The 27,840-nt window shown below is 52.9% G+C and overlaps 2 protein-coding genes across 3 annotated transcripts; both read right to left on the reverse strand.

Annotated features, from left to right (window-relative positions):
• Positions 1-6: 6 nt before the first annotated feature.
• TREX2 (three prime repair exonuclease 2) lies at positions 7-1,018 on the reverse strand. Its single transcript, XM_074324370.2, has one exon. It carries the CDS (start codon positions 1,016-1,018, stop codon positions 308-310), a length of 711 nt encoding a protein of 236 aa, XP_074180471.1. The 3' UTR covers positions 7-307.
• On the reverse strand, positions 7-27,840 carry HAUS7 (HAUS augmin like complex subunit 7). 2 transcript variants are annotated; one of them, XM_074324369.2, is made up of 11 exons: positions 27,646-27,833; positions 26,665-26,780; positions 22,457-22,524; positions 19,981-20,042; positions 11,442-11,533; positions 10,882-11,040; positions 10,641-10,785; positions 9,899-10,123; positions 8,630-8,744; positions 1,684-3,774; positions 7-1,052 (listed from the first exon to the last, which is right to left on the reverse strand). In XM_074324369.2, exons 1-10 carry the CDS (start codon positions 27,769-27,771, stop codon positions 3,704-3,706), a joined length of 1,179 nt encoding a protein of 392 aa, XP_074180470.1. In that variant the 5' UTR covers positions 27,772-27,833; the 3' UTR covers positions 7-1,052; positions 1,684-3,703. The 2 variants fall into 2 exon arrangements, with proteins under 2 accessions (XP_074180470.1, XP_019610694.2); XM_019755135.3 differs by lacking the exon at positions 7-1,052 and adding an exon at positions 4,879-5,195 and having other exon boundaries at positions 3,498-3,774; positions 27,646-27,840.

The following is a 27,840-nucleotide window of genomic DNA, read 5'->3' on the forward strand; positions in this document are numbered from 1 at the left end:
AGCTGGTGAGCAGTTGGTGATGTTTATTGCGAGACAGGGTAAGCGGTGGGAGCCTGCAGCAGCAAACTGCACTGGAGCACGGGCCAGGGGTGAAGCTGTGGGGCGAAGTAGGCCAGGGCCAGGGAAGGCCTGGCAGGTGCACGGCTAACAGGATGCCCGAGTAACAGGATGGGGGAGACGCAGTGAGGCACGCGGTCCGGTGCCTGCTCCAGGCCTGAGCCCAGCAAATGGTCAAGGCTGGCGTTGCCCAGGGCTCAGGAAGTGGGCCTTGTCCCCCTGGGTGTCCGTGTCACCAAGCCCCTGGTGCTCAGACATCAAGGCTGGGGCCGTCGGGAGGCACGTACATGGGCTCGATGTGGGCCCAGCTGCGGGCCTGCTCATCAGCCCAGGAGAGCAGCTCAGCAGCCCGGTGCAGGAAGACCATGAGCAGGGTGTGCACATCGCCCTCTGCAGAGTGGGCCGCACTGGGCTCCGCCTGGAAGTAGCGGCGGAAGAGGCTCCCTAGGCTGTAACCCTTGCAGCCCTGGGCCCGGGTTCCGTGGCTGTGGGCACGGTCCAGGCCCCGCAGTGCTGGCAGCGTATCCAGGCAGGTGGTGTCCCGGGGCAGGTGGGCACCTAGGCGCCGCAGCTCCGTGCACAGCAGCGGGAAGTCGTAATCAAAACCATTGTGAGCCACGAGGCAGATGGGGCCCTCCTGGCGGCTCAGGAAAGCCTGCAGCGTCCGCACCACGGCATCGTCGAAGCTGGCCTTCTGGCACTGCGCCAGGCCCTCGCTGCTCAGCCCGGTGATCTCACTGGCCTTGGCAGTAAAGGGGCGCTCCGGGCATATGCACAGCGTGAGCTTGTCCAGAACCCGAGGCAGCACAGGGGTGCCAGCCTCGTCACGCTCTGGACTCTCCAGGGAGGAGCGGTGGACGGCAAACAGGGAGATCTCGGCAATCTCAGGGTCCACACTGGGGAGTCCAGTGGCTTCCAGGTCCAGGAAGACAAAGGTCTTAGCCCGGGGCACCTCAGACATGGTGATCTTCACACAGGGTCAGTGATGCCTAAAGCTGCCAGAGCAAGAGGCACAAAACCTGAGAGCCAGAGATGGGGATACCCGGGCCCAGCCACCCACAGGCATCTTGGTGGCCAAGCCTCCAACTCCTTTGGGTTTTCTTCCTGCCACCCCCACCCCACCCCATCCCATGGGACTTGAGGCTCTAGAAGCAATTTCTAAGGCCAACATCCAGGGAGACTGCTAAGGGGTCTCCAGAGCTACAACCCAGTGACCAGGGTCTGTTACTTCTGTCTAGGATGAGGCCTGCTAGGGGCTCATCGCCCCCTCCATTCTGCCCCCCATCCCCACTACTGGCCATCCCCACTAGCATCCAGTAAACAGCAAAAAGGCCTGATACACCCAGACCCCAGCCCAGAGCTCCCTGCCTCCTGCCTCCAGGTCCATGTCATCAGAGACATGGGGAAGGACAGTCCAGGGTGGTACCTTCACTGAGACACCATGACCAGGAGCCTCAGACATTACAGCTTGGATCTGTACCCCTAGGGTCAGCTGCCAGAAAGCAGGCACCTGAGAAAGCCTCCCTCACCAGCCTCCATGGCACTCAAGTGCTGGCCCCAACCTGGCCTCCACCTGCCTGTGGGCTCCCAGCGGCTGTCCCTGCCAACCCAGCCACGCTGGCTTACCTGGGGCGGGTGCTGGCTGGCTTCCTGGGCTGCTGGACACCTGTCTCAGCACAGGCTGCTCCAGGCGTCCTTTAATCAGCAGCCATGGCCCACCCCCTGCCGCCTGTTGGGCAACAAGGAGGCCTGAGGCCGCAGGACCTGTGCGGCCGGCTCGCCACCCCCTTGCTCACTCACAGCCACCGGGACACACGCCCCGTGCTTACAGATTGGAAAGCAGGCACCCGACTGGCCGTGGGCTGAGGACTTGTCATCACAAGCACAGGAGGAAGCCGAGCCTTCCACCCAGCCCTGCCTCCACGTCTGACCTGGCCAGGCCACGGCAGCCAGGCCTGGCCGACCTGGGTTCAACATCCACAAAGGCATGAGGCCCCTTCTCCAGGGCGCAGTTCCCCTTCTGTCACAGGGGACTGGGCTGCCCCTCATGAGGGTACAGCGAGCTCAGGGTGGGGAAGAGGTCCCTGCACACACCATGCTCAGCCACAAAGGGGAAGGGTGCACTCAGGGTGGGGCCTTAGTACCACCTCAGTGACGAGGGGTGGCTCACCCAGCTTTCAGGCTCATCTCCCACCAGGAAGAGGAAATGGTGTCTGCCTCAAGGGTACAATGATCCATAGTATCTAAGGAAGCTTTAGCAGAGGCTTCTGGGTTAGGAGGCAGGGAGGCACGAGGCCTGGCCCGGCGAGCAGTATGGCCTTCAGCTGAGCCGACCTTTCCCCTCTGAAGGACGAGCAACGTGAGGGGCAGGAGTACAGGACTGCCCCAGCGGCACCCACAGCTCCAAGACTACGGGAGCAGGGGTGAAGCCCAGCACCTCTGACGCCAGGCTCAGTGAAGATGGGAGGGAAGCGAGGCCATCCCTGGTCCGGGAAGCAGGTGACACCATCCGAGAATGTCGTTCTGGAGCGAGACATGCCAGCACTTGGCCTGTCAAGTTGTTGGCATGCCTGGGCAATGGTGCTCATGGATCTGCCTGTCCTCCCACCCCCCACTGCAGCCGTCTGGGGGTGCCCCAGGCAGCCTGGGCAGGACGGAGCCTCCTGTGTGGAGCACTCACTCACAGGGGACTTGGGGAAGCAGTGCAGCTGCAGGGAGCAGGGCAGAGGGGCGCAAGGGAGGCTGGCAGACAGGGTGGGCCTCCCGGCTGTTTAGACGGTGCCCCTCCTTGATCCCCTTTACGCCCCACAGTGGGCTGAGGGAGGTGAGGGCCCCACCAGTTGTGCCTGTTCCCGTGCTCAAAGAGAGGGAGGTGGCTGTGACAGACACACTTCTCAGGAAGATACTGGGTCACCCTGAGAAGCCCAGAGAGCAGCTTCCTGGACAACCAGTCAGGCCACTAGCAAGAATTCCCCAGGCCGGTACTGGGTGCCCTGGGGAGGAAGGAGGAGGCAACATGGGCTGGGCCTGGCGCAACCAGACCCCAGGTGCTGTGGCTTCCAGGGAGCAGGTGGAGGGGCTTCAAGGAGTCCTCACATGGGACCCTGAGGCCGGTCACGGGCGAGGTGGCAGGGGGCGGAGGCGGGCTCCTGTCGGAGGCGGCCCGGTGTCACGGTGACGTGGAGACTTCCAGTGCTTGGCATTGCCAAGCTTAACTAGGCAGTGTCACGGGGAAGAGCAAAGCAACGGGAGCTGCTAGTGCAGGGTCCAGGCCCCCAGGACAGCACGAGGCTCATGCCAGGTGTGGCCTAGAACTCAGGATAACCAGCACGGGAAGAAGGGAAGACTATGCAGCAAGTGCCACTCAGCCCAGGCCAGACAGTAGAGGGAAGGGGGTGGTCACATGCAGCTGTGGAAGCAAAAAGCAGGCTGGAGGCAACTTCTTGGAACTGACGTTCTTTTTCTCTGCAGCTCACACTGCCCTGTCCCACTTCTGCCCTTCCCCCTCCCCCCGCAAAGGAGCTGAAGGCGCAGACAGCCAGAGGCTGTGCCCGGAGAACATGGGGGCTGCAAATGCTTCTCCTGCCCAATGGCTCAGTCCTCCCCAGCCGCCTGGCTCTTTGGGACACAGCTTCCATCTCCCGGACTACTCCATGCCTTTGTGCAGACCATCGTTGAAGAGCTTGTATTTCTGGGTTAGTGCTTCCATTTTTGTGGCTGCAAAGAAAAAATACAAACGCATAGTGAGTCTAGCATCGCCCCTCCTGCACCTGGCCCTCAAAGGGCTTGCAGCCTAGGGGCCCAACTCCCACTGACACAGAAACTGCTGAACCAGGAGCTGCTCTGGGGGCGGGCGGCTAGAGAGCACCATGGGCACTGAGCATGGATAGAAGGCCCCTGCCCACCCCCAGAGTTGGGGGGGGACAGTAGGGGGTTGTTGTGATTTAATCTGACACAAATCAAATGACATGGGCCTTAGGTGTGACGTGCTGCTTAGCTTTCAGGGATGGGCAATACCACACGCACCTGCCTTTCAAGGTACCAACTTCAGGTGATGGCCATTGGGCGGAGTGTGGGGACTTCACTGCCCTCTCCCACCCTGGGGACAGAGGTTTCCCTGGCGGTGGTGCCTTAACTTAAACAGACACCTCTTCCTTCCTCCACCAACTTGCTTCCCTGCCTCCTGGCTGGTCCTCCACCCCTTCCACAAGGCAGGATAGTTCACTGGCATTTGGTCCCACCCGTCCCAAGGGTGACTCTGAAGCTCAGGAATTGTGGGGTGTACCTCAGGGTGACGAGCCGCAGCGCAATGCTGGAGCAGACAGACTCCTAGCAGAGCTGCACCAAGCTCAGCCCACCCCTGACCAGCCCTGACAACCCTCCCGACACTTGCTATCAACGCTCCTCCTGGGATCAAGTTAGCTTGCTTTCCTCCACAGATGGACGTTTCCTAAGTCTCTCTGGGTATCATCTGCCTTTATGGAATCCTCAGGTTTTCCCAGTCCCTTGACCTCTCCAACCCACTCCACGGCTGGGGCTGCCCCCACCCTGGCTGCTAAATGAGCTCACACGTCTCCCCTTTGTAGCAGGCTCAAGTCACCCCCTGGCACTCTTGGTTTACAGCTTGGCCGGGTCTCGATCCTAGGCTGTAAGCCCGTGGCCCTCTGAATGTGCAAGGCATCAGCCTCTGGAGGCCGCAGGCTCTCTCTGGAAGCGTGGACCCCGGCCCTGCGTCCCTATTACTCTGGACTTCAGGAGGCTGGGCCTGGGGACATGTGTTTTGGGTTCCATCTGCTCTGGGCTTGGAATATGGACACTCACCCCCTCAGCTCTGCATGCCCGTCGCTTCACTGGTAACCTCCACCCTCCATTTTCCTTCCTCTCTTTCTGTGAAGAGCCTGTTAGCCACCTGGGTCGGGCCTCTGCGTCGATTATCTGTGTCCTCATTTTATCTCTTTTCTTTCTATTCTTACAGATTTGTTGCCTCATTTTGTTTTCTACTCTTTCCATTGATCTTTCAACACTTTGGCAAGCATTTTTAACTTCTAAGAATGTTTGCTTGTTTTTCTCCGCGTTGGTTTTCATTTGGACATGATACAGTAAGTCCTCACTTAATGTCTTCGATAGGTTCTGCGACTCTAAGTGAAACAATGTATAATGAAACCAGTTTTAGCATAGGCTAATGGATAAAACAAGAGTTAAATTCCGACAGCATCTCATCAACATTATAACAAATGGACATTATTCGAGGACCTGCTGTACTGAGTATGGAAAGGTCCCTTCTCTGAATGACCCATTAGACCTGCTTTTCCACGTCTTTCTCCTGTCTTCCATGGTGCTGGCTCCACTATGCTCTGGTGGAGTCACCCATTCCCTGCAGGAGCTCTGTGGGTACAGGACAGTAGGTGTAGACAGGGATCAGCCTTCACACCATGGACCCTCAGAGGCCAGAAAAAGGTGGGCTGCACCTGGGCTAGGTTTGCCACTCATTTCAATCATTTTCTTCACAGAAAAGCAGGCTAGGGTCTCACTGGGAGTACCAACCTGTAGAGACCTGTTTTGCTTGCACCCTCTGCTTCTGGCCTACTCGCCACTGTCCCCACCCCTGGGCTGCCAGCCACACGGCCCCAGAACTGTGGTGATTCCAGCAGGCAGACAGGCTGTCCTCTTGGCTGTGGCTTTCTCTACCCCTTGCATCTGGCAAATTGCTCCCTTCTACTTTCTGGCTTCTAGAAACCTGTTACCATCTATCAGTGTTGGTGCCGTCAACTCCCCACCTTCCCCTCCTTTGCTCCTAGCACTAACAAGGTTGTTTTGTTTTCAAAATGCAGTGTTATTTTCACAGCACTGGGGTTTCTGGAAGCCTGGGAGGCAAATGGGGACTCAGGTCCAACCATTCAAGATGGTGACTGGTGAATGATGATGGGACCAACAAAGTCTGGCTACTCGCAGCCAGATCGGTGGCCCCGTTGCTTATACCTGGAGGGGGGTAGCACAGACACACAGACCTTCCATAGTGGGAGGGCCTGAGGAGGTCGTGGAGACCAAGGCCCTCAGTTTGTCAGGTGGGAACAGGGGAAATGCACAGGCCGTTCCAACTGGCCCTTGGCACAGACCGTTTCTCTGGTGCGTCTATAGCCCCAAAACTCTACTCAAACAAAATCAAGAAGCTGTACTGACAAAAACTGAGCCCTCCAAGAGGAAGGCAGCAGCACCCAACAAAGCAGAGATGGAGAGGAGGGGGAGGGCAGGGTTCACACAGCTTAGACAGAAAGGGTGCCTATCTAAAAGGTGAAACTTGCCACCAGTCCTGTGACCACAGGTGAGATGGCAAACAGAGCAGAACACTAATGATCACTATTACATTAATGATAGCGTGGATTGTAAGCTTTTTATTAACAGCAATTATATAGACTGGGGTGAGAGTCATAGTGACGGTGGTGATTAGGATAAACGTTATGATAAATTTGAAAATGGAGAATTCTGTTGCGGTTCAGTCAGAAACAAGAGAGACTCCTGACTGCCTGGTATACATGTGGCAACTCTGTGTGGCAAGGCCAGGAGCGGGGAGGCCAGCTGCCCAAGGAGAGGGTTGGCTGGAGGGTTCATGCAAAGACGGCCCTCTAAAGGGAGGGCTCAGCAGCTATGTGAGTTAAAGCCACTCCTTAGGGGGACACTGGGGGGAAACTGCTGGCAGGCAAATGCTTTAGTGGCTGCTGCCTGAGGCAGTGGATAAAAGTCGGGGCAAACAACAGTTTACTCAGCAAGTGTGAGACGAGAGACTGGGGAATAAGATGCCCAGGAGGGAATCTCAAAGGAGCAGCCATGCCCCGGGCTCTCCTCTCAGGAGAGACCTGAGAGGGCCCTGAGCAATCAGCTCTGGCGGGCCCTGGGCTCGGAGCGAGCAGGAGGCGAAGGAGAAGGAAGAATCATCAGCTGTGTGAGCGAGTGTTAAGGAAACCATGAAGCTACACATCCAAGAAGCTCCAAATGGCTTACACTCAAAGCAATCCACACCCAGGCGTATTCTAGCCAAACGGTCAAAAGCCAAAGACCAAGAGAATCCTGAAAACAAGAGCAGCAAAGGGGCTGTACAGGAGGGGGCTTCCATGAGAGCCACAGAGACACGGTATCCCCAAGTCAGGACAGCAGTGAGCTGTAGACAGGAAGAGGCACATGGCGGGTTTCTAGGCTCTGTCTCCACCTGGGTCATGCTTCCACAAGTATTTGCTTTAAAATCATTTGAACTGGAATAAAGGGAGTCTGCTGTAGTTGGGAATATCCAACTATTTCATGTTTCTGTCCCTATGAGTTGAGACTCCTCCCTAAAGGCTGTATTTCTTATCAAAGAAAGTTTTCTCAATGTGTATGTCCGTAATAAAAAGAAAATGAATTTATTCGGGAAAAAAAGGTTTAATTGAAACTAAATTCAGCCACATTTTTGCCCCTATCCAAGAGCAGAAATGTTGGCAGCATCAAATCTAGCACAGATGAGGCTACAGAAAAATGTAGACCGCTTGGCCTGACAAGCGGTGATGAGCCCGGCCTCACCACCATGACCTCAGGAACCCCATCCTAAGGACATAATCTTACAGGAGAACACACTTTATGTCCAAACATAGTCACTGCATCCTTCTTTAAAGATTGACAATGAGGGGACTACCTAAGTAATCTGAAGACTGCAGAGCAGGACAAAGAAACAGAAATCAATCTAAACCGCCTAATTCTAACATGGAGAAAACCAATGTCTACATTCTGGTCCATTTCCTACGAGGAGTTCTTCTACAGTGTTTTCCTTTAGAAAGGTGAGTTTCCTTTTTACCCTGCATATTCCCTTCAGCATTCTATAATATGCATTTCTTCATATCGCCATCACCAACTTTTGAAACAATGAATACTGTCCCACCGTATGATGTACCATTATTTACCTGAGCATTACCCAACAGTAAAGCTTTGCCTTGTTTCCCTCTCACACTATTATAAATCCTGTGACAGTATTATGGATAATATCAAAAACCTGAAAATGACCTACAGCTCAGGAACAGAAAATGGCAAGCAAACTGTATCAAACGGCTGAATGGAATAGTGTTTGAAAATGAAAAATGCTACTTCAAGAACCTGGGAAAATATTTATAATGAGGTCCAAGGGAAAAGAACATAATATAAAAGTGTATACATTTTGTGATCACACTTAACTTATACAAAGAAATATACAACGATGAGAGGAAAAAGAACAGAGGGAAAGAGGCCAAAATGTTAACACCGACCATTTCTGGGCTCAGGTTATGGACTGTGTTTATTTCACCTCTGCACGTGTCTGGGTTATCCTAAATTTCTACAATTAATGTGCTGGTTTTATAACCTGTCAAAAGCATTTTTTTTTGAGGGAAGAAAAACCTTATACATTAGAGAAAGAAGTAAGGGGCGGGTCCCACAATGCTCTGCAAATGCTGGTTGAGCACAGGAGCCCAGGCATGAGGCCGGTGCCCAGCCAAGTGCACTGGGACAGCCCTGCCACCGACCGCAGAGTGGGCGGCCACGGCCACGGCCACAGCCAGTAATGACCACATACCTAGACTCATCACAGGGTTGCTGCTGCCCCAACAGATCTGCTCACTCTGCTGCTGCTTCACCATCCCCACAGCTTTAGCCGAGGTGTCAGTGACCTCCACCACCACTTCCAACATCTGAGAGGGAAGGAAGGAAGGACAGAGGGAGGGAGGGAGGCATGTGGGCACTAAGTCCTGGTGGTCCGACCTACAGAAGACACCTCCTGCTTCCCACCCAGGTTCACAGTGAGCATGCGCTTCTCCCTAGGTCCTCAAGCCTGGGGCGTCGTTCATCTCCAAGGATAACCTTGGGTGATGGCAGGACTCCCAGCTTCCTGGAGAGTCACCAAGAAGAGTTCTCCAACCTAACTCCCTTCCTCCTGGCCACACTACAGCATGCCCCATCCCACACTGGGAGCCAAGCAAAGCCACTGGCACAGTGGGAAAACGTCCCACAGTGGGAAATCAATGTGCCAAAATAAAAGGGCCTTTCTGATGGGAGAGGACTGTACCCCAACTCGCCCTGTGGGCAGAGTCGCAAAGGACAGGCTGACCAGGTTTGGAAGGCTAGGAGCCTTTCCATTACAAAACCAAGATAAACGCTGTGGAAGCACTGAGCCAGTGTCAGAGTTCCACGCATGGCAACTGTGCTTATAATCATAACGAAAGCCGTGTTTAGGGCGGCTCTGGGGGTCTGAAATGTGAAACAACAAAATGAGTAAATATTCACAGTTAGCTCAGCAGCGTGAGGCCACCTTTTCCTGTCCGTGTGAGCTGGGTCAAGGGCACAGACAAGCAAGTATCTGCCTGGCATAGTTCTTGGTCATACACAAGAACAAATGGGCCATCACGCATTCGAGTGTATCATGAAGACAGAACGAGACCAATATCGGGAAAGAAGCTGGAACAAAATACTCTGCAGCCACTAAGGCCATGCTTTTAAAGAAGTTGGAACGACGTGCAACAGTGCTCACAATAAAAATTTCAGTGGAAGAGCAAGGGTGTCATATAGTCAACTAGGACCCAGTGCAAACAGTGCACAAACCTCTTCTGGGCCCAGGGTCTTGTATCAGTTAACACCCCCCAGCAGTACAGTGGGGCCTTCGGGGGGGCCACCCATGTTAGCCCTCATTCCCACTGTGGCACCAGGAGAAGCTCCTGCCGAAGCCATCCAAGGTCCCTAGCAGTGCCACCTGCTCACAGGGAACCTGGGCCAAGCCCCTCCTAGCCCCATCCCCGGCCCCAAGTCCCTCGCGGGGGGCTGCAGTGGGAGAGAAGAGGGTGCTTCTTACTTGGCTGCATGAAGTCAGAGTCTGGTACACGGCCTGGACGACGGGGCCGCACGGATGGAGGTCGGGGCCTGGGCGCTGGCAGCACTCACCCAGCTCATCGTCATAGACCTGGAGGAAAGCTACGACGAGCTGCTGGAAGTCAGAGATGACCAGGCGCAGCTTCTGGTCCAGGGTGCTGGCGTTGGCCTCGTTCACAGTGACCCCTGGCTTGTTGTGCATGAAGCGCTGCAAAGCCAGAGGCAGAGGGTCCTTTGAGGCTACCCTGACTGCCCCTGGGGCACCAAGTCCCTTGCCCCCACCCGGAGGCAGGGTCTTCTGGCCACCCCAGTGTTCCACAAACCAGGAGAACTAAGATCAGAGGCAGAAAAGAGCAATTTGGTTTAGAACAAGGCTGCCTGGCTTTCTGGCCTCAGTCCTGCCACTGCCGCCTGTGTGGGCATCAGTTTCCTCTTCAGGAAAGTAAGGAAGCCAAGCCAAGGGCTGCTGGGAGGGCCACACACAAGGCAGCACGTGAAAGCCCGGAGCTCCGAGCCTGGCATGCAGCCCGTCCGAGGCCAATCCTTTCCATTCTTCAGGAAGCCTCCCCGCTCCTACCCAGAGCTGGTCTGCCTCTCCCCTTGATGTGGGCTGAGCACCCACCATATTGTAGAACCCATCAGGCCCTGCGCGCACTGCCTCCCTGCCTCCCTTAAGCTCACTGTAAAGATGGGGTGCCTGAGGCCCCAGGAGCCAGCACCCTCACCTCCGACCGCAGTGCCTGCAGCTTGGCCGCACTCTCCTGCAGCTGCCTGGCCAGTTCTACCACCTTCTCCCCCTCTCGGTCCTCCCCCTCCTCCTCCTCCTGCTCTTCCTCTTCCTCCTCCTCCAACTCCACAGGGAGGCTGGGCCTGCAGGGAGACAAGAGGGGACACTGCCAGCTCTGTGCCATCATGGGCCACACCTGGAATAGTGTCCCAGGCCACAGAACCACGTGGGGCCCGTACCTCTGCCAGTCGTCACCCTGCTCGTCAAGGACGGACTGCATGTCCAGGGACCACAGGGCACAGTCGGGGCTCAGGAGCGTTTGCAGGTGGAAGCTGGAGAAGAGCTCCCCCAGCAGCGCCTCGTTCTTCTCCCTGGTGTCCTCGAAGTGCTCCTGCACACTGCAGAGGTGGCCACACTGTCACCAGCCGGAGCATGGCATCTGGGGACTGTGCTGGCATCCTTGCCGAGGTCCCATGCAGGAAACCCAAGAACCAAACAAGCCAGCAGAGGGGCCAAGAGAAGGGGCCTCCTGCAGTCTGTCTGTTTTGGTGGCCGAAGCCAAGCCCCACATCTCCGAGAGCCCACCGCTGACAGGGACATCCCAAGCACCCCCCTCCTCAGCGGGCCCAACCCTTTCACCCGGACAGCCTGTAGCCGCCAGAGCAGGCAGTAAAACCCAGCTAGAGATGCACCTGGTGGCAGGCCCGGAAGCCCAGCAGGCCCCTTGCGCCCCCAGCTCCAGATGGAGGACCACGGGTACCGCCGGCCATTCTGTGCAGGTCCCACCCCCAGCCTGTACCTGGAGCAGCTGGAGTATCCAATGCTCAGGCTCTGGACTGCATCCAGCAGCTGGTCCATAAAGTGTAGCTGCTTCTGGGCGCAGGCCCGGCCCTGGAGAGGGGAGGCCACATGCCCTCACTGGCCAGGTGTGCCAGGTGCCCCCGCCCCACACTCTACCCTGCTGGGCTCAGTGGAAATGAGGGGCCTGGGCCGCCACCGAGCAGTCTCTGGGACTGACCCAGCCCCGGGTCGCAGTGATGCCTGGGACCACACTGTAGAAGTAGCAAGAGCTGTAGAAACGTCTGGGTGTGTGTGCTCACCACACATCCCGCAGTGAGGCTGCTTGGGCGGGCATGCAGAGCGCAGCAGGGCCTGCTGAAAGCAGGACAGAGCCCACAGGGACCTGGGAGTGGCCCATTCCTCAGGAACATGTCCCGGAGGCCTGTCCTCCTGGGCAGGTCACCTTCCCCAGCCAGGAATGACCACAGCCAACTGGAACAGCAAGACAAGGCTGCAGAGGTGGCCTGTGCAGATCCCACTCCTCACAGGGAGAGCAAGGACTCGTCCCCCAGCAGCAGCTCACTTAGTCCCCTGCCCTGAAGGTGGCTGGAATTCCCAACAAGCAGCTGTCCATCCAGGAGCTCATGGCTTCAGCAGTATAAGTCCTTCCTCCTTCCGGAAAGAGGGGGAGGCTCACAGCTGCTCCCCAGGACCCATTTACAACCTCAAAGGCCTGGCCTGCCCAGAGAGCCCTGGGAGCAGGGGTGCCGGAAACAAAGCTGGGCCTGCTGCTCCATGTTAGCTCCCCATTGCCCCGCCCCCACACACCTGCTCTGCTGAGGAAAGCGCCAGAAAGATTCACTCAGCCAGCATCACTGGCAACTTACTATACAGCCCTCTAAGAAGCATCTGCACTCAAATGGGCATGGAAGGCACAGGCTGAAGGGAAAGGGCTGAGAGGCTCCTGGTGGCATTTCAGGCTAGGCGGCCCTGGGTTGGGAATAAACCTGGGGACCAGGGCGTGCTCTGCTATCACGCTTGCACCTCGGCTCCCTGTCCATGAGTGCCAGGCCTCATGGCTGCAGCTGCCTGGCACTCGCCACAGGTTGGCCACATGGACAGCACCAGTGTATCTGGAAACCTGTGGTGTCTCCATCTCCACACTCTCAGCCTGCCACTGGCTGCTCAGGCGTCATTCTCCCAATCTGCTCCCAGGACACTGAGCCCAAGTGACACACTTGAAGGGCAGCCTGGGAGTAGGAGGTGGGGGTGTGGGACACTGTCTAGACAGAAATATGAGCAACTGTCACTCCAGACTTCACAGAGCCTTGACCTGTGGCCAGGGCTGGGACACCCTGCCTGCCATCCCCTCCTCAACATAAACCCAGCTCCCATAGCCCCTCCCGATGCCGTGGAAAGGATAGGTGCCCGTGCCCTGGGCTCTGCCAGCCTGGGGTGCAGCTGGGACTGTGGCACTGAGCCCACTGGAGAGTCCCGGCCTGTGTCTCCTCGTGAGCTCCCCAGGCCATGGCGCAGCCCCTCTAAGACCCGAGTCCCCAGGCTGCACTGCAGCCACCTTGCTGAAGTCCATCCATGGCCTCTAGTGGCCCAAGAGCAGCACCGGGTAGAGGCCTCATCACATCTGTCTCCCCTCTGCTCCCCAACAAAGGACCAGACCCAACAAGGCCACTTGGAAAGGTCTGCAGCATGAATCCACAAAGCCCCAGACCTCCCCATGCTCTGGGTGGGACTCCCCTCCCAGGGCCCCCCCCAATCCCTGCATCAGCAGACCTGGTGGGCCCAGCCTAATCCAGCTGCTTCACCCGCCACAGCCACCTAAGCCAGCACCCGAGTGCCTGGCCCCAGCTGCAGCCTCCTTCACACCATGGCCATCGCCATCTGTACGACTCAACAGAAACTCTCTAGTGGCCACCCACCTCATTAACAAGTGCACCTGAAGGCCTCCCCAGGCTTACCAAGTCCCACATGGTCCACCCCCCAGCTCTACTGCAGCCAAAGCAGTCTGCTGGCTGTTTCTGGAATAGGCCAAGCACACGCCACCTCAGGGCAGTTCTCTGACTCTTCTTGAGCCTGGAGCACTCCTCTCGCACATTCGCTCTCTTCCTTCAGCTGCACTGCTATTTTTTATTGAGATAGAATGCACTCGCCACGAATTCACCCTTCTGACATGCATAGTTCAGTGGTGGTTAGGACACCACAGCTGTGCGGCCATCACCGCAATGTAAGTCCAGAACATTCCCAGCACCCCACAAGAAACCCCATCCGTCCCCACTGCAGTAACCTGGCATCCACCCCAGCCCCTGGCACCCACAGATTCCGTCTCTACAGACTTGCCTCTTCTGGACACTGCGTATCAGCGGGATCATACACTGTGTGAGCTGCTCACTCAGCAGAATGGTCTCGAGGTTCATCCACATTGTAGCACGTATGGATCATTTGTTTATTACTGCTCATGAATTTATCCATTCACCAGTAATGACAACTTGGGTTCTTCCTTTTGGCTATTAATACTAGTACTTCCTGCTGACGTACAAGTTTTTGTGTGGACATAAGTCTTCAGTTCTCTTGGCCCTACTGCTAGGAATGGAATTGCTGGGTCATGTGGTAACTCTAGGTTTATCCTTTTGCGGAACCGCCAGTCAGTCTTCCACAGCGGCTGCACCATTTTCCATCCCCACCAGCAGTGTATGAGGGGTCCAGCTTCCCCGCATCCTCGCCAATGCTTGCTATTTCCTTTTTTTTTTTTTTATTAAAGCCACCCTAGTGTGTGTGAAGTGGGATCTCATTGAGGTTTTAATTTGCATTTCCCTGATGACTAATGATGGGGAGCATGTTTTCATGCACTTATTGGCCATTTGTGTATCTTCTCTGGAGAAATGTCTATTCAGATCCTTTGCCCATTTTTGACTTGTGTTACTTGTCTTTTATTATTGAACTGTCAGGGTTCTTTATAGATTCTGGATACTAGACCCTTATCAGATATGTGAGCGATAAAGATTCTAATTCATCGGATTCTCTTCACTTTCTCGTTGTCCCTTTGAGCACCAAAGTGCTTCATTTTAATAAAGTCCAATTGGTCTATTTTCTTTTGTTGCTTGTGCTTTTGGTATCAGAATGATGACTTTTTAAAAATATTGTTACCACCTCACGGATTTAAATATACACGAAGGGCCTCGGTCTACTACAGTCATTGTCCTTACGACGTGTGCCTCATCCCCACAACGTCCCCTATTTGGCCAGTGAGGACCTCTGTTGCTAGCTGGCTTCTGAGTCCTTCAGACGTGACTCTAAGTCTCGCTCTCTCTGGTGTGACAAGGTGTTCCTCACTCAGCTGGTACGTTTCCTGCCCCAGGCCTGTGTTACAACTGCGGTGTCATTGTTCTTGGCCTTTTCAGGGGACAAAGCAAGGAAATGCATACACACACATACGTCACACACGTCACACACGTTCCCTCTTCCCATTCCGGACTACAGAGTTTGACCAAACCTAACGATCTTACACCTGAATCTCTCTTCTCCCACGCACCGACTCCCAACACCCCTTAATGCCAACGTAAAATATTCTTTTGCTTTTACTTTTTATTCCATAAAATGGAATGAAGTATTGATCCACGCTCCAACATGGATGACCCTTGAAAATAATGTGCCAAGTGAAGAAGCCAGTCACACAAGTCCATATATTGTATAGTCCATCGATATGAAATAGAGACAGCAGAGTGGTGGGTACCAGGGCGTGTGGGTAATGGAGAGAAGCTGCTTAATGGGCACAGATCTCTTAGGGTGATGAAAATGTTCTAGAACTAGATAGAGTGATGGCTGCACAACATTAGGAATGTACTGAATACTACTGAATTGTCTGTTTTAAAAATGGCTTAAAAATTGGGTGCAGAGTTTCAATTTGGGAAGACAAGAAGCGTTCTGGGGATAGTGGGGACGGTTGCACAAAAATGTGAACGTACTTAATGCCACTGCCACTGACTATACACTTAAAATGGTTCAGATGCTAAATTCCATGTTATTTATATTTTACAACAATAAAAAATTTTTTTTTAAAAAAGAGTAGAGCCCCTTCAGGGCCTGCTGGTAAATTTTTCAAAAATGGTCAAAATTATAAATTTTATGCTATGTGCATTTTACCACAATAAAAACAAGTTTTTTTAATTAAGGGAAGGGGTACAGTTCTCAGTAAGATGGGGAGAACACATGCCACCTTCCTCTCTCATAGAATACCCACCTCTCATAATGGGACAGAATGCACGTGGCTGGTGTCTGTGGCCTCGGAGGGGTAGACACCAGCAGGAGTGCCGGGGAGGCCCAGTAGCCAGGGTTACCATTCCGACTGGTGGTGATTTACGGTGTTCTCTCCCCACTCTCATGGTGATATAGACAGAGAGCCTTTTTTCTCCCCCTCTTCTCTGTTCTCTCAGCCCCCAGACCCCAGGCAATATCATGGAGGGGGTGGCAGCAGGAACAAAGATGGCTGGCACCGGAAAACTGCAGGAGCCAACACTCCGAGGGCAGGGTATCTTCCTCTCCATTCAGTAGAGCTATGGAGCCAAATCCTGTCACCCCTTATTCCTCTCTGTCCTCCCACTGCTGTGGTACCATCAAGGAAGTGAGTGATTCATGGCTAGAGGACAGAAAAGACGAGCCTCTTTCCCCAGGACCCAGGTAGTATCAAACAGATGATAGGGAGGGAAGAGCTCAGGAAAGTGACCCCATAAATCTGTTCAGGAACGCCTGGGCTTACATCATCCCTGGCCCGACACACATACGACGAAGGGGTGGATCTGCTTTTGATGCGCATACAGAAGACTGGATTACTAAGCCCGCGGAGAAACCAACACCCAGGTCCCAGGCCAACCACCAGGTGGCGCACATGCAGAACAGACCCAAATAGCGCAAAGGCTATGGAAATTGAGCTAACACTGGGACCACAGGCCAGAGAAGAGAGCAGAACATAAAGTTTAAAACTAACCAGGTTAAGTGCCTACTAAAACACAAATATGAACATTCTCCATAAAATTTAACAAGACCCAGGGAGGCTGGATGACTCAGTTGGTTAGAGCGTGAACTCTTAACAAGGTTGCCAGTTCAATTCCCACATGGGCCAGTGAACTGTGCCCTCCACAACTAGATTAAAAACAACAGCTTGAGTTTGGAGCTGAGCCACCAATGACAGGATGGCTCACTGGTCAGAGCGTGGTGCTCAACACCAAGGTCGCAGGTTCGATTCCCACATGGGCCAGTGAGCTGTGCCCCCCCCCCCACAACTAGATTGAAAGACCGACTTGACTTCCTGGAAAAACACACTGCTCCCCAATATTTCCCAATTAAAAACAAATGTAACAAGACCCAGAGTCAAACTAATAGTCAAAATGTCCAGAATGCCATCCAAAATTACTGGGCACATGAAGAAAACCACGAAAATCTCAACTTGCATAAGAAAAGACAATCAATAGACATCAATGGCAAGATGGCAAAGATGCTGGAATAACCTGAGAAATTTAAGCAGTCATTATAAAAATGCTGAATAGGTAATCATGAATACCCTTGAAACAGAAGTTAAAATAGAAAGCATCAGGAAAGAAACAGAAAATATTTTTTAAAAAACAGAAACTTTAGAACAGAAAAAGAGAAAAACTGAAATTAAAAACTCACTGATAGACTCAACAGTAAAACGGAGGGAACAGAGGAAAGAGTCAGTGAACTTGTAAACATTAACAGAAACTATGCAGTGTGAGCAACAGAGAGAAAACCTCCCAAGTTTGGTGAAAGATTTGTGAAGTTGGGTTCAACATGACAAACTCAAAGAAATCGTCCCACAAACACATAATCAGATTGCTGAAAACAAATCAAGAAAAAAATTTTTGAAGTAGCAGGAGAAAAACAATGCATGGCCTACAAGGTGAAAATGATTCAAATGACTGCAGATTTCTCATCAGAACCTGTGGAAAAAGAAGAACTGCCAGCCCCAAACTCTGTATCCAGTGAAAATATCCATCAAGAATGAAAGGGAACTACACATACTCAAATTTAAAAAAAAATCTAAGAGAATATGGACCCAGCAGATCACTTCTAAAAGAACCGCTGAAGGCAGTTATTTAGACATAAGTGAAATAATACCAAAAGGAAACTTATAACATCACAAATGAAGGAAGACTAAAATAAAAGACAAAACCCCATGATCATCTCAATAGATGCAGAGAAAGCATTTAGAAAATTCAACACTCTTTCATGATAAAAACTTAATACAGGAATAGAAGGGAACATCCTCAACTTGATAAAGGACATCTATAAAAAAACAAAAATCCAACCACTAACATCATACTCAATGGCGAAGATCAGATGCTTTCCCCCTAAAATCAGGAACAAGATAAGGTGGTCCACTCTTGCCACTTCTATTCAACATTGTACTGGAGGTGCTAGCCAGAGCAGTTAAACAAGAAAAAGAAATAAAAAAGCATCCAAATTGGAAAGACAGATGTAAAACTATCTCTATTTGCAAAAGACATGATCTTGTATATAGAAAATCCTAAGTAATCTACTTAAAAAACTATTAGAATAAACAAGTTTAGCAAGATGGCAGGATACAAGAGCAACATGCAAAATCAATTGTATTTCCACACATTAACAATAAACAATACAAAAATGAAATGAAAACAATTCCATCTGTAACAGCATCATAAAGAATAAAATACTCAGGAATAAATTTAACAAAAGAAGTATAAGACTTATACACTGAAAACTACAAAACATCTTTGAAAGAAATTAAAGAAAATCTAACTAAATGGAAAGACAGCCCATGTTCATGAATAGGAAGACTTAATATAGTTGATGGCAACACTCCCCAAAAAGATCAGTGCAGATTCAGTGCAATTTCCATCAAAATCCTGGTTGCCTTTTTTGCAGAAACTGACAAGTTGATTCTAAAATTCATATGTAAATTCAAAACCCCTGATAGTCAAAATAATCTTTAAAAAGAGCAAAGTTGGAGGAGTCACAGTGTACAACTTACTATAAAGCTACAGTAATCAAGACAGTGTGGTACTGCCATGAGGACAGACATATAGATCAATGGAATAGAATGGAGAATCCAGAAATAAACCCTCACATTTACAGTTAATTTTCAACAAGATGCCAAGACAATCCAATGAGGAAAAAACAGTATTTTCAATCAGTGGTACTGGGACAACTGGACATCCACACGCAGAAGAACGAAGTAGTACACATACCTTACACCATACATAAAACTAACTCAAAATGGATCAAGACCTAAATATAAGAGCTAATAGTATAAAACTCTTAGGAAAAAACACAGGTGTCAGTCTTCATGACTTTGCATTTGACAATGGATTCTTAAATATTACACACAAAACACAAGCAACAAAAGAAAAAGTAAATAATTTGGACTTTATCAAAACTAAAAACTTTTGTGCCCCAAAGGACACATCAAGAAAGTGAAAAAAAAATCCAGAGAATGGGAGAAAATATTTGTAAATTAAACATCTGATGTGACTTGTACCCAGAATATATAAAGAATTCTTACAACTAACTCAACGAAAAGGTAAATAACCCAACTAAAAAGTGGGCAAAAGAACTAAATACAGACATTTCTCCAAAAACGATATATAAATGGCCAAGAAGCACATGAAAAGATGCTCAACATCATTAGTCATTAGGGAAACACAAATTAAAACTTCCATGAGATAGCGTTTCACACTTACGAGGATAGCTTGAACCCAAAAGATGGGCAATAACAAGTGCTGGTGAGGATGTGGACAAATTGGAACCGTCACACGTTGCTGGTGAGAATGTAAAATGGTGAAGCTGCTGTGGAAAACAGTTTGACGGTGCCTCAAAAAGGTAAACAGAGTTACTACATGACCCAGCAACTCCACTCCCAGTTATATACCCAACAGAACTGAAAACATGTCTTCAGTCAAAAACGTACACAGGAACATTCATAGCAACATTATTTGCAATAGCCCAAGTGTGGAAATAATTATTTCAATTTTTTTTCAATGTTAAGGGTCAGGGACAGGATTTGTTTGATTGGGGGGTGACTGATGGAGGGGGATTTCTTTGACTGATTTGGGTGTGACTGATGCACGGAGGGCCGCCTCTGTAGGGAAGCCTGCGACGGGCAGCACATGGGGAAAGCGCATGGGCTCAGGAGCCAGGAGCCTGGGTTTGAGGCCAGACTCTGTCACTGGGTGGCCTGGAGAGAGTTGTTTGTCAGCTCCCCTGTGACGTGGGGCTGAGAAGTACTACTGCCTAGGGTGGGTGTGGCAACTACTGGCATGTAAAGTACTTACCACAGTGCCAGTGTGTATGAAGTCATCCATCGAGGACAGGATGCACTCTGTCCCTTTGATCATCAGAAGCCTGAGATCCGCCTCGGGCTCCTCAGCGACCCTCCCCCTCGGCCCTCGGGATGGCTGGGGTATACTCAAGGGAATCCTACGGGTTCCTGCTCCGGGAGGCTAGGGAGCGGGGGCGAAGGGTGTGTGGGGACGGAGAGGGCCCCCTCTTACCTTCAGGAGCTCGTGGTCATCCAGCCCACACAGCATCAGCTCGTGGCCTAGTTTCACCATCTCTGCGGGAACACCAGGATCTTGTTACTGCACACACCCACGCAAGCAGGAACGGATGCTGCGCAGTCAAGGGGGGCACAGACATGCAGATTCCTAGCAGGTCGCTGGTGAGGCTGTCCTTGCTCCAGTGTCGGCAGGCCCCGTGCCCACAAGCCTGGGCTGGGCCTGAAAGACCGGGTGGACCAGGAAGCAGGTGGACCACACAGGACTGCCTCTTGCTGCGTGACCTGCACCCAGTCACTGCCCCTCTCTGGGCATCAGTTTCCTTGCCTAAAAATAAGGGATCCCATCCAGTGCTGTTCCATATAGGGAACTCCGGCTTCTAGCAGAAGCCAGCCAGCTGTTTGAGGAGCCGACAGAGTTCAGGGAACCTTCCAAACACGCCGTGTGCTGCCCTCTCAGAGACCTCTCCAGGCCAAAGCAAAAAGAATCATCATTCACATTTGTCAGTTTCCTACAGTATCCTTTCATCTTGCCAGCAACCTTAGGAGGTGGGCCTTAGCTCCACTTTACAGACTGGGAAACTGAGTCCAAGATGTCCTGGGCATTTTCTGAAGAACTATCTGGTACAGAGAAGTCCAGGACCTGGAGCCAGAAAGCCTGGGGCCACTGCCAGCTCCACACCCACCACCTAGCAAGGACGGTCTCCAACCCCCCATGTGCCTAAAACAGGCATAATTGTGGCATCTGATTTGGAAGGTTTGGTGCAAGAAGCAAGCAGCACACCTATGTGAAAGCATTAGTAATCCTGGAATGCTGTCCAAATGCCAGTTATACCCCCGAGCAGACCTGTTCCACCCACAGCCCTTAACCCAAAGTCCTCGTGTCCTCCCTGGCCTCTGTCTTACTTAGCCCACATCCAAGCCTCAGGTAGTCTGACCGACCCTCCCTTCACTATAAATCCAGGATCTGGGCTTTATAGATCCCCCTTCCACTGCCCCTCATCTTTAGCCTGGATCATTGCAAGAGCCTCCCAATGGTTTCCCTGCCTCTTCTCCGGCCTTCCATTCTCAGCCCAGCAGCCCAAGGGACCCTGTGAAACCCAAAGTCAGGTTGCAGCCTTCCTCTGAGTAAAAGCAAACATCGATTCTGGTCTACAAGGCCCGGCCCTATCTGGCCGTCGCCCCTCTGACCTCATTCCATCACTCTCCCCTTGCTCTCCACTCCACACCGGCCTCTTCACTGTTCTTCATAACTGCCAGGCACACACAAGCCTACCTCAGGCCCTTTGCACTTGCTGTTCTCTTGCCCTAAACACTGTTCTTCCTGATATCTGCCTGGCTCTCTTCCTCCCTTCCTGCAAGTGTCTGTTTAAGAGAGAGGCCATCCCCGGACATCTTATGTCAACCACGCCACCCTTCTCCCAACCCACTCAGGTACCACTTCGCCCTCACCTGGCTTAGTTTATGGTGCCTGTCATTGTCCATACACTGAGAATCTTGCTGCCTTCTTTGTTTATCACCTGTGTCTCGCAGCTAGCACCTAAGCACCGTGAGAGTAGTACAATTTCCTGCCACACTGCCAGCACCTAAAACAGTGCGGGGTACACAGTAGGTGCTCCAAAAATACTTGTCAGATGAATTTGTGATTCTAACCCCCCTACTTGTCTTGGTTTCTCCCACACTCCTTGACAAGCATTCACGTCTACCACCTGCTCTGACACTCAGCACACTCCCACAAGGTGGGCAAGGCACTTTATAGAAGAAGAAACTGAAGCTGGGAATGGCAAGGTCAAGACTGTGGCTGGGCTGAGGGCCAGGGATGGCACCTGTGAGTGCATGTGCGTTAGAGAATTAGATCCCATCAGTAGGAGAGCATCAGACATAACAGCAGTGAGAAGGGCAGTCCACTCCTGTGCAGCCTGGGCCTGCCCACAGGCCAGGCCTGCGGGCTCCAAGACACAACGCCCTGTTCTTCTGACAACTGTCCCCAGATTATTCATTTGGCAGCACGAGCGCAGACATGGATCAGCATTCCAGGGTCCAGTTTACCCATCCTGGAGTGGTTGGGCCAAACACAGGCCTGTGGAAATGTTTACTTTTGGAAGCACCATTGTGAAGGTGAAGAGTTTGCTACCATCTGGAGGACTGCAGTTTGCTCCCCTTTACCTAATAATGTTCGTTACTGGGTTAAGGACACTTTCTGCCAAGACAGGATTGAACCACCAGCGGCATCCATGAGAACCACTATCTCTGCCCACAGTGCCTCGGGGGACAGGCTGGCAGGGTAACAGACTCTTGGTCTTATTCACATGCCCCTATGAGACTAACTCTTCGTGTAGAAGTGACTACAAGACAAGCCCTGTGGAGAGCTGCCTGGTGTGCTCCTAGTGAGTTGTGAATTTCATTGTGTTGCACAAGCCCAGAAATGCCCAGAATCCACCACCCAACTCCAAACTCCCCTAGCACAGACCCACCTTGGATCTTCACCTCGGCTGGGGTCCCCTTCAGTGAGCTGAACCTCTCCTGCCAGGAGGGACAGACCCTGCAGGGAAAGAGCAAAACCAGTCAGGGCTGAGCAGGCCAGAGGCCCCCTCACTAACCCTCCTTACTCTCTCTCTCTCTCTCTCTCTCTCTCTCTCTCTCTCTCTCTCTCTCTGTCTCTCTCTCTCTAAAAAGTGAATTACTCATGCATGTGCTAAACGCCATTGAAATGTTCATTTTAAATTGGGTAATTTTATGTGATGTGAATTTCAACTCCATAAATTATCAGGGGAGAAAAAAAACAGAAACCAAAGTATTTCTGAAACTTTACCTCAGAAATATGAATTTGAAACTGAAATGAAAATTCTCACAATAAAAAATCAAACTCTCCGACAGGACAAACCAGAATTCCTCAGAGCTCTAGCTCTTTCTCAGAAGGAAGCAAGAGACCAGCTTTTCCTGAAATCATGGCGCAGGTTTGTTTGATGTCCAAGGACAGTCCTTCCTGCTCTGGTGTCCTTGCGGGTCGCCTGGGTTCTCCTCCCTCGCCTCTCTGAGCCTTCCTTCCTGAGCACAAAGTCATCGCCACTCATCCCGCGATGCCTATGGCTGATGTCACAGCCCTTGCTCCCGGAAGCCACCTCGGCATTCCTCCATCACAGTGGGGCCTGGCCATTGTCCTTCCACTGGGCTCTCGTCCCCCCAGACTGCAGGCTTGCCGAAGCCAGGAGCTGGCTCTCTGTCCCGTATTTCTGGGGCCTAACATGGGAGCTAGCACAGAAAAGGTGGCCACTGAGCATTAACAAATGAGGGACCATGGCCTCTTGCCGTGGAATAACCTGCCATTCGTAAATGTCCACACTTAGCTCTTTCAGCAGAGGGACATTTTCTGTTTTTAAAAAAGTATAAATCAGAGGGGGATTATGCTCCTCCACGTCACAGCTTCAAGCCATTTGGGGGCTCCTAGTGTTCTGAGGGCTGGGGTCACAGTCCTGGCATCCTGGGTAGGAAAACAGCAATCCCAGCTGCCCCCCCTTGGCCTGGTGGAGCCATGGCCTTGACAACACCACACAGATAAACGGAACAGTGGCCAGTCATAAGCGTCTCACCTTAAGACACTGAGCTGACGGGCAGAACCCTTTCCAGACAGACTACATCCAAAAGCAGTAAGGACCGCAGAACCCTGGCAGGCTTTACAAGTGACACCCAGCTCAGGCCTCCCACTGGGTCCCCTCTGTGAGGGGGCACAGTCTGGGCTCCAGCTGCTGAGGCCCACATCTGCTCGCCAGGGAACCCTAGGAGCTGGCCACCATAAAGACAAAAGGCTCTTTCCACAGGATGGTGGGGCCTGGGACCCCACCCTGCCATCGAGGTCCCTAGGGACCTGCACCTCAGTGTGGTGAGAAGGCACAGTGGCTGTTCCATGGAGAGGGTCACACCTGCCCTGACCATGCTGGGGCCCTGGGAGCTAGCAGGGCCATGCCAGACCTAGGCCCCAGACCCCAAGCCGCAGGGCTACAGTAGAGAGGGCACTGGACCCAATGTGCCGTCTGTCTTCATGACTCATTAAGGCAACCTCCTGTTCTGCCAAAGAAGGCGAGGGCGGAAAGGGCAGGAGGAGGAGCCCCACCATGCGAAATGCTAGGAGGCCGGCCCGCGGGCCTGCTTGCTGGGCAATGCTCCCACTCACAAAGCCCCAAGCAGTGGAGAGCACGGGGCGACCCATCAGGCTGGACCACCGCAAAAACACTTTAACACGCAGAAGAACAAACGCATAGAAGCCTAAGTGACCTCGCTCAGAAAGGGCTTTCACTCAAGTTGATTTTCCGGGACCAGTAGGGAGGGGGGCCGTAAAAGCAAGTACAATTCTTCAAGAGACGAAGAACCCATGTACCTTGAACTCAGCCATCCAGGGGACCCTGTGGTTCTGTCCCCCCCACTGCACTGAGGGCCAGCACGGCACATGGGCCACCAAGAGCCACCCAGCCAACACTGGGTGCAGTTTCCAGGTTCTGCCCAAACAGGGGTAAACAACATGGCCTTGAACAAGAGCTGAAATGGTGAAGCCACACGCAAAGAAAGCCAACATGAACGTGGGGGGAACTGAACTCTGTCCAAGCCTCCTTTGGGGCCCTTGAAAAGCCTATGCACTTTTGCCAGCTTGGGGTCATAAAAAGGATTCAGCTTCTTGTATTTAAAAAAGTACGAAAAGCATTGAGGAACGCAGCTATAGACTATCCCCCATCGCTCTCTGGCCAGCAGGGTGGCCCAGTCCCCCACTTCCACCTGCGCTCCCTCCCACAAGAGCGACCACTAGACGTGGCTTTGGCCTCCCTCCTCCTGGCAGCACCCTCTCAAGACCCCTGCACTAGCCTAGGCCATCCCCAGTACTCTCCTCCCAGGTTCCTGGACCATGCACTGGTTCCTCCAGGGCTGGCAGTCACGGTCACGGAAGCCATCTGCCATTCCAAGCCAGGGTCCTCCCATCTTTCCCTGAGGCTGTTGTAACACCTTCCATATTGGTCTCCCTGCCTCTGGCCTCTCCCCTCCAAACGCATCTGCCACACAACCCCCCGAGTCACCCTGCCAACCTGCCAATTTCAGTATATTGCTCCCCTAGTCTCATGCTCCTCCTGCCCAGAGCACAAAGTTCAAAGGCCTTCATGTGGCTTACAAGGCTCCACATAAGCTGCCCTGAGCTGCCATTCAGGCCCCTGCTGCCTGCCTCTCCCTCCCACACCTCGACTCCGTGCTCCTGTCGAAATGAGCACCTGCCATTACCTATCCCCTCCCAGATCAAATGCCACCTCCTCCCTGCCAGTGTCCACAGCACTCCAACTGCAGATGTGTGCCCTCACTGGGATTTGTGCCTTGGCCTTTTGTGGCCACTAAAGCCCCAGCTTCTTGAGGACACCCATCCGTGGCTGAGGCGCCTGGAAGGGCAGAGGTGCGTGTGTGTCCGTGCGCTCCATGTCAGTACAACACTATGCTGTGGCCTAGGGCTGATGACAGTACCCCCCGGTACCTGCCCTCCAGCAGCTCCTAGTGCTTTGGAGAGCCACACAGGACAGACAGCAGGACAAGGCAGAACCAACGGGCTGAGGGCTCTGGCAGGAGTATGCTTAGAGGTTGTGGGTGTCACTTCATAAGCTATATAAATGTCTAACCGCTATGCTGTATACCTGAAACTAATATACTATTGAATGTCAACCGTCATTGAAAAATTTGTCAAAAATTTAAAAATATTCACCTATGACATTTAAAAAAATAAGTAAAAGGTTGCGGGTGTCCAGGTAAGAGGAATACATTTTGCCCTGAGAACTAGAGACTTTTTCAAAGGAGATGGGACGTGTGAGCTGGGTCTTTGAGGGCTGTATCGGAGTATGTGCGACATGCAGAGACCTGAAGGGTATTTCCATGAGGGAGAACAAGGTCGGTGAGAGCAAAAGGTTATGAGAGCACTGATGTGCAGAGGCCTGGGGTGGGGCTGGGGAAGGGCCTGGAAAGCAGCAGGAGAGGTTCAAACATGAAAATGCCTCGTCCTTCCTCCTGGCCATCCCTAGGACACCCAGCCCAGGGCCAGGCCTGCTGATATCCTGTGGCCTGGCAGGCGCACCAGCTGGGTGCAGGCTAGACCCCTGCTACTCCACCACCTGGCTCCTGCCTAGGCATCTCCCTCAGCCCAAGAGCCTGGATCTTTCCCCTTGCCATCTGGGAAGGCTCTGCTTCCCTTGCACAGTGTCAGGCACATACACCAGGCCGCACCCTGACCGGAAGGACTGGAAAATGGGGGTCTTGGCCCTGCTTGTCACTCCTCATGGCAAGACCCAAGACAGTTACGACTCCAGCCTGACCCTTAGCTTCCCAGTCTGAAAATGAAAGGACTGAAGTAGATCATTTCTCAGGCCCCTGCCAGCTCTGAAACCAGTAGTTAAAGCAAGAAAAATGCTCAGAAGTCAAGTTCAGCACTTCAGCCAGGTGGCGAACGGACTCCAAAAAGCACTGGCAGGGGGCACTTTCACCCCAATTTGACCATGGCTCCATAGCTGGCACTTCTTATCTTAGCAGCTGCTCTCACAGTGACCTGGGGTATGGTATGTCTGGGAGGACAGCTACTTATAACAAACCCCATCTCACCCAGCTGGATTGAGTGGTGCCCAGTGTGCCCTGGAAGTGGGGGAAGAAGAAACAACTCCATTACCGTGTACACATCCACTCCAGGATTTCCAAGCGGTACTTCGAGGGGCTACACAGCAGTTCCTGAATGGTCTTTGGTTCTGTGATATAAAGACCCTCGAGGAAAGGGCAGTTGAGGTCCTAAGCAAGGAAAGGGAAAGCCAGGAAGCTTTAGAAAGCCAGAAGTACTGAAGGGCTGCAATGCACTTCTGCGCTCGCTCGTGCCCTTGGTGCTCCTTTACAGACGTTTACTGCAGCCAGGCACACACCAGACTTGCTAGAGGGCACGCACGCTGCCCACCCCCACCGTGTACGCCCGGCAGCCCGCAGCACCCTCCTTCCATCGTGCCCAGGCCTAAATTCCCCTCATTCTCAGCCCCCATCTCCGGCAGCCTACCACCCCACCTCCTCTAAGTATGCTCCCTCTGGGCTCGCGTAGCAGTTTTATCTAGCAGCATGTAAGGACTTTAGCGAGATTCCGAGATGCCGATGCAGGCTCCCGGCTATGGGACCAAAGGAACAGGGGGAATGAGGGCCGACGGGACGTCCCTGGAGGGGAGGGGAGGGGAGGGGCGAGGAGGGACAGGGCTGCGGGCAAGCGGGATCTGGGACTTCTACCCAACCTAGTGCGGCGGTCTTTCTCACTACTGCCACCACTGGCCCGTGACAGGGATCACAGGCTCTGCCCGCCTGTCTCCCCTGGACCCCGTGAGCTCCTTCCCATCTCTCCACTCGCTTCGGCACGCCCAGCTAGGTCTTGCAGAGTTCCAGGAGACAAAAGTTAAGGTGCGGCACGCGCGCAGCGTAGGCCCAAACCACCAGGCACGGACCGTGGAAACAGCAAGAACGAAAGCCCGCGGCCGCCACAGGAGCAAAGATGGACACCCCACAAGCTATCCCCTGCAGCGGGACACAGGGCGCAGCCGCGAACGGAGATACCCGCGGTTCCGCCAGAGGCCCTGCCTTGCCCGCCGCCCGGCCCCATGGCTCCCCGGGTCCGCAGCACCTTCAGCTTGGCGAACACCTCTACGGCCGCTTTGAACACGCTGTCGTCGTCTTCATCCTCGTAGCCGCTGCTATCGCCAGCCCCTAGCCCGGCCATGTTTCGCGCTTGGAGCCGCGCCCCACCCATGCCCCAGGCTCACTGGCCGGCCCAGCTGCCAATCACGTGCCAGCTACAAGCTCCTGCCGCCTACACCAA

Source organism: Rhinolophus sinicus, chromosome 18, assembly GCF_057876585.1.
Source record: "Rhinolophus sinicus isolate RSI-liver-muscle chromosome 18, RSI-T2T, whole genome shotgun sequence".
Lineage (NCBI taxonomy): Eukaryota > Metazoa > Chordata > Mammalia > Chiroptera > Rhinolophidae > Rhinolophus > Rhinolophus sinicus.

Excerpts from the sequence above, each read along its gene's own strand:
- HAUS7 (XM_019755135.3), bottom strand. The coding sequence starts at position 27,771 with ATGGGTGGGGCGCGGCTCCAAGCGCGAAACATGGCCGGGCTAGGGGCT. Across the intron at positions 26,781-27,645 it reads AGGTGTTCGCCAAGCTGAAG|GACCTCAACTGCCCTTTCCT; the intron begins GTGCTGCGGACC and ends TTCCTTGCTTAG. Across the intron at positions 10,786-10,881 it reads CAGGGTGACGACTGGCAGAG|GCCCAGCCTCCCTGTGGAGT; the intron begins GTACGGGCCCCA and ends GTCTCCCTGCAG.
- TREX2 (XM_074324370.2), bottom strand. The coding sequence starts at position 1,018 with ATGTCTGAGGTGCCCCGGGCTAAGACCTTTGTCTTCCTGGACCTGGAA.